The sequence below is a fragment of the Lepidochelys olivacea genome, assembly GCF_965140295.1.
Source record: "Lepidochelys olivacea isolate rLepOli2 genome assembly, chromosome: 10".
Lineage (NCBI taxonomy): Eukaryota > Metazoa > Chordata > Testudines > Cheloniidae > Lepidochelys > Lepidochelys olivacea.
The window spans coordinates 65,745,317-65,755,877 of record NC_140420.1 but is presented as its reverse complement, the minus strand read 5'-3'; the positions used below and the strand labels follow the sequence as shown (position 1 = coordinate 65,755,877).

Genomic DNA, 10,561 nt, shown 5'->3' with positions numbered 1-10,561 from the left:
GCTAGGGGGCCTTAGTAACGGTACACAGCGGCCAGAGCTGCTGCCGCCGCTGCCGCCGTTCGCTGCTGGGGCAGGGGCAGGGGCAGGGGCAGGTACTGAGGGTGCGCGGCACCGTGCGGGGCTCCTGAGGGTAAGGGCAGGGAAAAGGAGAGGCCCCCTCCCTTAATCTTCTGCCTCTCTCTGCCCCACGCGGACTGGGATTTGGGGTTTGATACAAGCCGTGGTTTGAATTGAAGGGGAGGGGCAGCTATCGCAGGAGTCGGGTTCGTCCCTTCCCCATTTCTGGGCATCCCGAGTAGGACAGTCGTGCACCCCGTCTCAGAAGTGGTCCTGGATCCACGCAAAGGAGGGGACAAGGGGGTCTTGTTTTGTTCACAGAATGGCTTGTCTCCAGGGGGATATTTCCCCCATTGTGTGTGTCATGGTTAACGAGGAAGGAAAAGTTGTTGAAACAGGCACTCAAGAGTACTGATGCGAAGCATGAAAATAGGAAAATAACCAAAAAATTTTAGGTTTTATTACAAAAATAGTGTAGTGCTGCTGAAAGCTTAGTGTGTTTCTGCGTTAGCCCCAAAATAACGTATTAAACTGGTAAAATAAATATTTATCATATATACTTGTTTGGTGTCAGGGATAGGGGTCGAGGATAAACAACAAGATAAACAATTATTATTTGTTAATGTACTTTAGTACGTTTAATAATGCTTCAGGCTTTTGCCATTCTTGTTGTACATTGGTCACTCATAGTTGCAATTTGAACATACAGACTTATATCCAGAAGTTTTCAGTATTTCAAATGAAATATGAAATGTACCTGATTTGTCATGACATTTACATTTTTTCACAAATTTCTACCAAATTTGGATTCCCTCAAGAAAAAAATGCTTCTTTTAGATTTGGAAACAAATTGTCCTCTGCAGTTTTGCATGACTGAGAGATTATGCTTTAAGATTTAGTAACATAAATAATGCCATATTACTAAAATGAATTTCCAAATGATTTAATGAATATTTAGTCACTTATTGGTCTTTGTACTCAAACGATTACTATTCAGTGTTCAGCAGTTGTGTCTTTAGATCAAAATGATTCGGCCTAAAAATGAATTTGGAATGCAGCGTATTTTCCTGAGTCAGTGAAACACAATAAAGGAGCAGTCTGTGGTATATTATTCATAGTGGTATTGTAGACAATATTCTTTGGCAAAATGCTGACATTATAGACGGATGTTATGCCAAATTTTGATCTCAGTTACAGTACACTGATGAAATTCCATTGACTTCAATGAGAGTGCATGGATATAACTGAGAGCAATATTTAACCAGATCTTATTGTTGCTTTTGGCTTGACATGTTTTCTTGTTGGCAATGTGTAATATACTGCAGAGAAAAAAAAAAGTCGCTACGTTTCACAGGAGTTCGATTATTTCACTGTCACTCTATGGCAGTCACAATAGGTTTGTAAAGTGATATACACTACAGTATCAAAGCTTCTTTTTTGAAGAACTAACTTTTCACCTTTTGTGACACTGTAAGTGGAAAAAGCTTTCGTTTATATGACCAGGACAGCAGCTTATTCTATAATAGTCCCACGATTCTTATTGCTAAAATGTTGTCACAACAGAGTTTACTAAATGGTACCATCTGCTATTTTATTCAAATAATATCTTCATGTGTTTGATATTAAGAAGCACTTTATTGGGAGTTGCCAGAGTTCAGCACTTCTTAAGTGGGAGACCAAAAGTACTTAAAAATGACCCTACTGGGTCAGACCAAAGGTCCGTCTAGCCCAGTATCCTGTCTTCTGACAGTGGCCAGTACCAGGTGTCCCAGAAGGAATGAACTGAACAGGTAATCATCAAGTGATCCATCCCCTTTGGCTCATTCCCAGCTTCTGGCAAACGGAGGCTAGGGACACCATTCCAGCCCACCCTGGCTAATAGCCATTGATGGACCTATCCTCCATGAATTTATCTAGTCCTTTTCAAGACCCTGTTATGGTCTTGGCCTTCACAACATCCTCTGGCAAGGAGTTCCACAGTATTTGAAACCTATTAATTCCTTTGCATTCTGCTTTATACAATGATTTGAAACATTAAAATATTGACATTGTAAGGAGATCTGTAGAACCTGGGACAGCTGATAGTCCCACAGAGGTGTAATTTGGGGGTGCACAAGGCAAATCAGACTCCTGAAAGGGATACATTTGTCTGGAAAGATTGAGAGCCACTGCGCTATTTAACCCTAGAGGATGTCCAATGAAGTTGTCTGGGCAACCACATAGACTTCAGGCTTGCTGTGACTTTAGACCGCACATTGTCTCCTGGTCTCCAGCCTCTGATCCCAGCCTGACTCCAAGCTGAGTATGTCTGCTCTCTGATTTCAGCCTGACTCTTGCCTGGTAGTACTTCTGATCTCCAGTCTCTGACTCCAGCCTGATGCTGACCCTGATTCCTGCCTCCTAATTCCAGCCTGGTACTACCTCTGGTCTCTGACCCCGGCCTGACTTTGACCCTGACTCTTGCTTATTGAACCTGGCTCTAGCAATTGCTCATGGACTATTGTCCCTGACATGTGGATTCCAGCCCAGCTGTGACCACTAGGCAAGACTGCCTATGTCCTGGTCCCTTGCAGTTTACCCAGACCCACTTCCAACCCTTTTGTGGGAGCTCCTTCACAGGGATATGGAAGGGTAGGTCTACCAACAGCCTCTGGACCCCATGGGATACCAGATCTTCAGGAGCAGGTCGCACATTTCCAAATCAAGAACCATCTGCTGCAGTCGTAAGTGGTGCAGCTCCTAGCAGAAAATCAGAAATTCTGTGAGCAGTTTGCATGATCCCAGGAAGGGAATTCTGTGCTTCGGGCATGGGTTGGGCCACTGCCCTCTGAACAGGTCCCCACGGTACCACTACCCAAATATTTTGATGGGAACCACCAGAAGTTCTAGTGTTCCTGAACCAACTTTGTCTCCATTTCCTGCGCTGCCCTTGAATGTATCCCACAGACCAAGCCAGGGTGGGAAATAGTGATCAGTTTGCTTGCTGGAGAAGTGTTGGATTGGACCTCCCTGCTGCTGGAGTGAAACAGCCTAGTGTTAACAGATTGGAATGCCTTCCTGAAAGCATTTTCTGCAAATTTTGATGACCCTCACCATACTTCCTCAGTGGAAGCAGCACTACAAAGGCTCCACCAAGGTCCAGCTGCCTCATATGCTGCCTAGTTCCAGTGACTCACTGCTGGCAGTGAGTGGAACAAGGCAGCCCAACTACACCATTTTCAGTGTGGACTTAGTGAGGAAGTAAAGGATGACCTAGCCCACATTGAGACCCCGACCCACTTTGAAGCACTCATTGACCTCTCTCTCCACATTGACAACCAGCTGCATGAGCGAAAGGAGGAGAAGAGGGCACACTGAAACCCCAGGGCCCAGCTAGGAACTAATGCAGTTTGATGTGGGCCACTGACACTTGACCCTGAAAGAAAATGAATGGCAATGGCACAATAATCTATGTTTTTATTGCAGAGCATCAGGACCAGCACTTAATTTGTGCCAGGGCTTGCCAGGGCTGAGTCCTGGCACTTCTAGGCTTGGCAGTTCATTAGCCCCAGCACCTCTGGGCTTGCTACATCAGTTTTGAATGTAAAAAATTGCTTGAGCCCCAGCACCTATTTGTTGAGCCCCAGCACCTTTTTCATTACAAATTAAGCATTAACCAGGACATGTCTTTGCCTTGACCCTTGAACCAAAGATGGCTCAGGGGGGCATTATTCTTCTCTCTGTTTGATTTCGCCATCACTTATCTCCAACCAGGAATGGGAAAGCTGACACCTTATCCCGAAAGGGGGAGGAGGGCAAGGAACCTAACCAACAACCACCCTGTCTCTTAAAGCCTCACAGCTTCCTTAGTGCCACAATATGCCGAGACCTCCTTGATCTAATCCATTCTGCTTTGTGGAGCAATCCATTATTCCAGGAAATAACAGGACATCCTGATCAAATGAGGTCCAGAACCAAAATGCTATGTGCCACACAGGATGGCATCACCTACCTTCATGGGTGCATATATGTTCCAACAAGGTGCCCCTGTCTAGAAGTGCTCCATCTCTGCCATGACACCACTTTGGCCACCTTAAGTTGTTCCGCACAGCTTCTCCTTTGTTCTAGTGGCCTTCTTATGCAATCTGAAGTCCGGGATGACATTGACTCTTGTGACCAGAGGGTGTGCACCAAGACACCCTGTACTATGCCCCTTGATGTCCTAGTACCCCTGGAGATCCTGCCTAGAGCCTGGGCCTCAATCATCCTTGATATCAGAACTCCTTGCCTCTGATGGCCACACCATGGTTTTGACTGTTGTAGACCAACTGACCAAAATGGTGCACTTCATCCCTGCCTGCCCTCTGCTGAAACACCTAAAACACCTAAAAATGAGCTCCTAGTGGTTCATGTACTCTGTGTTCATGGACTTCCAGGCTGTATCACCTGTATCACCTCAGTCTGGGGTCCACAGTTTGTCTCACTTTTGTGGCATGAAGTGCTCCAGCTAATGGATGTTTGTGCTTTTACCTCCTCCACATACTACCCCAGATAGATGGGCAGATGGAGAGCATGAATCAAGTGTCAGAGCAATACCTAAAGTGTTTTGTCAGCTACCATCAAGACAACTGACTCTCCCTCCTTCCTTATGCTAAGTTCTCATACAACATCACCAACCTCACCTCCATGGGGCAGAGTCCCTTCTTTGCCAATTAGGGTTTCCACCCTTGCTTCCAACCAGCCTTGCCAGAGGCCTCCCTGGACCCAGCAGCTGGTGACTGGATCTAGCAAATTCACCGTATCCAGGAGGAGCTTAAGGACCATCTCAAAGATGCAAAAAGGGACTACAAATCCTTTCTAGACCACCAGTTTCTTGAACTCTTCCAGATTTTTCAGTAAATCAATCCTGTCACCTTCAAATTACAGCTCCATTGATCTCTTAAGGTACATACCATTTCCTATGTATCCCACCTGAAGCCTTACAAAGAGTACTGCTTTCCCGATTGGTCCCAACAGCTGCCCCTGCCAATCAAGGTCCATGGGCACGAGGAATATATAGGCCACTCTATCCTCAAGTCTAAACTGCAGAGGGCGAGACTGTGCTACCTAACTGATTGGGAGGGCAATGGGCCCAATGAATGCTCCTGGGAGCCCGCTGCCTATGTCCATGCCCCTGACCTGGTAAAAAGGCTTCATCAAAACCAGCTGGATTAACCAGGTCCAGCACTCACCCAGAAGAAGGGGCCCTGAAGTGGAGGATGATGTAAGGATTCAGGGATCATTAGAACTTGGTCTGCAGAGCCCATCGACAGCTGATGCTCCTACAGTGCCACCAAGAGGCATGCAGAGCCACAGCCAAGGAGCACTGTGGGGAGTAGGTGTAAGCATGCCAGCTTGGAGTGAAAGCAACAGGCAGTTCACCTGGCTATGACTCTTAAAGCCATGTCAAGAGGCATTGCGATTGTGTGTGGGTATCAAAGAGATGTTAATTAGGCTGATAAACATAAGCCCATTCGCTTGTATTGATAAAAATCAAGAGTAGATGCTAAATGTGTTTGTCTGTGGTTATCTATATCCTGTTGAAAGTTTACCAATGTAGCCAAATTAGCTTGTAGAGGCTAAATCCTTTTCATATCCTGTAATTCTATATTGCCTTTACATTATATATGCAACTATACTCAATTGTTAGTAGATGAAAAACCTGTATTTAACTTTGAGATGAAGCTTACTAAAATAGCCTGTGTCAATAACATTACCATCTAAAGCTTGTTGAATTGCATTGAAAAAACACTTGTAAACCACCTTAGTAGTTTTGAATGGCTGCAGCAATTGAGTGGCCCATCAACGGAAGCATGGGTCATACTGAGGACCACAAGCTTTCTGTATTGCTTCATTCTTCATCAAAGGAAGATCCCACGTAGGGATGACGATGGTCAGCTTTCTAGCCTGTTTCAGCTATAAAAAGAGAAGCATTGGGCAAGATCTGGTAGCTCTGGTCTTTCTAGATGCTATTCAGGGTGCTATTCCAAATGCAAGATAGGACTCCCCAAATCTATTCTGCCTAAACCCTGACAAACTTACAAAAGGAGTCTGACACTAAAACAGACTTATCAGACATTACACCTATGCTGAACAACTGGACTCAATATATTCTGATCTACAGGCTCTGAAATCAATTGTAAAATATATGATTCACTTTAACCATTTAATAGCTGTCTTCTTTTCATTTTTTCTTAATAAAACTTCAGTTAGTTTACTAAATATTGACTGTAGCATGGTATTTTGGTGAGATCCTGAAGTGTTTATATTGACCTGGGGATAGTGGCTGGTCCTTTGGGATTGGAAGAACCCTGTGTGTGGTATTTTGATTTTAATAATCATTATATCATAAAAGTCCAGTTAACTAAGAAAGAAGCCAGGGGCTGGAATGCTTACGGGCTTCTTGTTTCGACTTATTGCTTACCAATGTGGTGATACTAGCTTTGTGAAATCTAATTATAGAATAAACCACCAGTTTTGGGAGGTGTCTGCCCTATTTCTTGCAGTCTGTCCCGAATCTGGCATTGTCAGTGGTGACCCATACCAGGCCCCTATTTTCAGTGACATAACTTTTCTAAAAGATTTCTCAGACTAGTTTTCTGCCCAGACTTTTTTAAAATTATGATTGAGTTTTTAATTGCCCTAAACTCAGGAAATGTCAATGGGTTGATTTATATGGGACTACTTGCTAATCTGAAAACGTGATACTTCTCCTCACTTCTAAGCAAAAATTGAATTGTTAAGAACAATACAGATTATCATACTAAGAGACTTTCCTACTTTTACAAAGTATATTACAGTATATATATTAATATACTAAAAAGTGTTGTTTATAAATATTTCACACTAGTCAAAATACATGAAAGACTACATTTTTGTGATGCTGTGTCCTTTCTTGTCTTCACACTTGTTCTCATGTTTATTAATTATCAAAATTTGGTAACACTCTCATTTATTAGTGCTAACTAATGAGCATATACTGTATACATCATGGTGTTTGCTTTGTTTACTAAGAATAGTACCTTAAATTCTATCTTAATTTTATAAGGTATTTTTATAAGAGTAATTCATATTTGTATGTTGATAGAAAATGCAAGGGCCTCCTGGTACTTTTGAAGAATTCTTACAGTCTCAGAAATTGGTAAGTAGAAATGCTTATTATTTTAACTACTCGTGTGTGTGTTTGTGTGGTGGAGTAAACATGCAAGAACAAGGCCTTGAGGAAAAGCCATATGAATATAAATATTGAAAACCAAGTTTGAACGTGGGCAGTGAAAACTAAGTGCTTTGTAGAAATGGCAAACTTTCCAGAGAACAGCACTTCTGTTGTTAACCTGCATTTTTTTCATAGATAGGCCGTGGAGGAAGTTTTGTGTCTGTTGTAGCAGTAATTCCTGTTTTATTGTGGGGGGCATGCTTGAGAGAGCACTGACTCATGCCTTGTTTAAAATAGATGACAAGGCCACAATTTTATTACCATAACAACAAGGCAAGGCTGTAAACCCAAAGACAAAAAGTTCTGGTAACTGTGAAAGGGGGAATGATCAGTTTTGCTTATTCTAGCCATTCTACCTTGTCTTGCATTGATAAGCTTATAGGGGAGATTTTCCTGATCTCCCTGTAAATTCTACAAACTGTATACCACCAAATCATTCCATATTAAGACTGATTACTAGTGATGCTTCAGCCAATCATCCATTCTTGTTTGGAGAGAGAGAACACTGCAATGGACTGATATCTATTCGTTACAGGGGATGATTAGTTTGATATCTGGGTGAAACCTTGTATGGGTTGAGTTAAAACCTCATTTGAGATTGACAGGTGTGAATTCACCCTTCAGTTAACATAACTGTAAGGATAGGCCCCCAGCGAAGAGAAAATAAGTATGTGAACCCACCCAGGAGCTTTTGTTGAGTATTATTTTGGGGTGGGTTGATGGGAGACATAAACCAGGGAAAGACTGAGGGAGAGGCAGCCTGAAGGAGATAATGAAAGCACAGTGGGATTTCTGGGGCAAGGTTTTTGGGTTGGGGTGTAGCGTGAAAAGAGTGCTCTTTGTACTGTGAGCAAAGAAAGCTGTTTCCTGCTATTTGATTGCTTCTGCATTCAGAGACACAGAACTTCATACATTCTTTGTAAATATACAAAACTGCATGAAAGAAATACCTATCACCCCCTTCTCCTCCTAACTGCAACAACATACTGGACCCCACATTTTTGGCTAACAGCTCAGGTCAAAAGGAGCAACACTATTAACAGATTAGAACAGGGATCGGCAACCATTGGCATGTGGCCCACCAGGGAATTCTGCTGGTGGGCCGGGCCAGTTTGTTTACCTGCTGCATCCACGGGTTCAGCCGATCACAGCTCCAACTGGCCGCGGTTCACCATTCCAGGCCAATGGGGCCTGTGGGAATTGGTGTAGGCTGAGGGAATGGCGAACCACAGCCAGTTGGAGCTGCGATCGGCTGATCCTGTGGACGCTGCAGGTAATCAAACCGTCCTGGTCTGCCAGCAGAGTTCCCTGATGGGCCGCGTGCCAAAGATTGCCGATCTCTGGATTAGAACATGTCTACTGTTTACTCTGGGGTTGAACACTGTCCAATCTGGTATAGTCGTCATCAATTTATTATGATTGTACACTTTAGCATTTAATCCCTGTTCCAGCAAAGTACTTAATCCCATGGGTAATTTTAAATACTTCAATGGGATTAAATACTTGCCTTAAATTAAGCACTAGTTTTAAATGCTTTTCTGGATTGAGTACCTTAATCCGTGCTTCTGCTTCCAAGGGCATGCACCACAGATAGAAGACATTACTATACTTTCAGAGAACATAAATTACAAAGGACTTTATTTGTGTCCTTAGAACCATGATAACTCTTCCATGCATGATGTCTCCTTTTCAAACTAAAAAGTCCTAGTCTTGTTAATTAGTCCTTGTATAAAGCCCTTCTCCCAACGTGAATTTGTTCTGCCCTTCTCTGGCCCATTCCTTTTTTTTGCTGACTGATGTAACCAAATGTGAGTGCACTATTCAACATAAGAAGAAATTAGAGTCCTTTAAACAATGATGTCAAAATTAGAGGTCATTAAAATGAATAGGAAAAGTGTGTTTGTACTGGAACTGTAATGCATTTTAAAAATATAAATGTCACATATGATTGAGTCTTAATTTTATTTTAACATTTTTGATTATGCTTATGAGTAATTATTTTTAACATGTAATTATTGCAGGATGATTGGCCAAGATTTCCCTTTCTAGATGAAGATCGTCCTTTGGTGGACAAATTAAGAAATAACTATTCATTTGATGCTATTTCTAAGTTTCTGTATGAAAATGCTCCAGTACAAATCAGCCTTGTCTCAGATTTGGAGAAGAGAATAAATGAGTGCACAACTGAATTGAAGGAACACGCTGAAAAAATATTTTCTTTTCAACAAAGACCAACAGAGGAAGATGACCATCGTGTTTCACTAGAGCAAAGTAATGGGCAATTATTTTAGTTATTACTACTGGGAATGACGGTTGAAAGGTGAATGAAGTAATTTAATTCATTTCCCAATGTTTAAATTCTGGCATAGCCCTTGTGATTAAGTTTCAGTTTTTGGAAATAGATGTGAGAGCATGCTGTCTAGTATGGGGGAGGTGGGGGAGGAAGGCAGTGTGTATATATAGACAGAGAATTGGATAAACATCCAGTGAAATAAAGTAGAATGAAACTTGAACAGTAGAAAATGATCATGCAGTGTTCAATAGGGCTAGATTGTATCTTCATGTATAGCCTTGAGTAAGGGATGGTGCATAAGGTGTAGCCTCAGGAGTAGTTCTGGGAAACATATGCATAAGATGTATCACTGTAGGAGTAGTCCAGGGAGTCCCTGTGCCTCAAAGAGGCATAATTCCTTTCTTGTTTCCTATACTTACAACAAATTACAATAACCCTACACTAGTTCAGCTACATTGTCTGATGCACTGGGAATGTGGAGCCAAGGCTCTGCCAATTAACTGTTTTCCCGGTCCACCTGCTTCAGGGGGAAGGGAGTAAATGGATACTTACAATTCACCTACACAAAATATATATGCATTCCTTTGGTGCAATCAGTGAGGCTCAGATAAGTTTCAGAGTAGCAGCCGTGTTAGTCTGTATTCGCAAAAAGAAAAGGAGGACTTGTGGCACCTTAGAGACTAACCAATTTATTAGAGCATAAGCTTTCGTGAGCTACAGCTCACTTCCTCAGATGCATATCGTGGAAACTGCAGCAGATAAGTGAACACAAAAAATACCCTCTGGCTGAAAGTGTTGTCTTTAGTCACCACAGTTGATTAGAACCTGAACTTTACATCTCATCTTAAAGACACTTCCAGCAATGCATTGTCAGTCCATGCTGGGCCTCTGGTTCAATAGTGGGTTAGAAAGGGGAGGGCCACTTCTTGAATCATCAGCACCTGTAGCACATTGGTTTTCCTTAGAAGTAGCTTAGC

At 42.5% G+C, this 10,561-nt stretch overlaps 1 protein-coding gene across 1 annotated transcript in view; it reads left to right on the top strand.

Moving 5' to 3' along the window:
* The first annotated feature begins 91 nt into the window (after positions 1-91).
* The window catches only part of FAM227B (family with sequence similarity 227 member B), a 172,494-nt gene continuing 162,024 nt past the window's right edge, over positions 92-10,561 (top strand). The window contains exons 1-3 of the mRNA XM_084640446.1: positions 92-130; positions 7,163-7,216; positions 9,313-9,562. Of these exons, the coding sequence (XP_084496572.1) occupies positions 7,166-7,216; positions 9,313-9,562 (301 nt within the window). The 5' untranslated portion in view covers positions 92-130; positions 7,163-7,165. The remainder of the gene's footprint in view (positions 131-7,162; positions 7,217-9,312; positions 9,563-10,561) is intronic.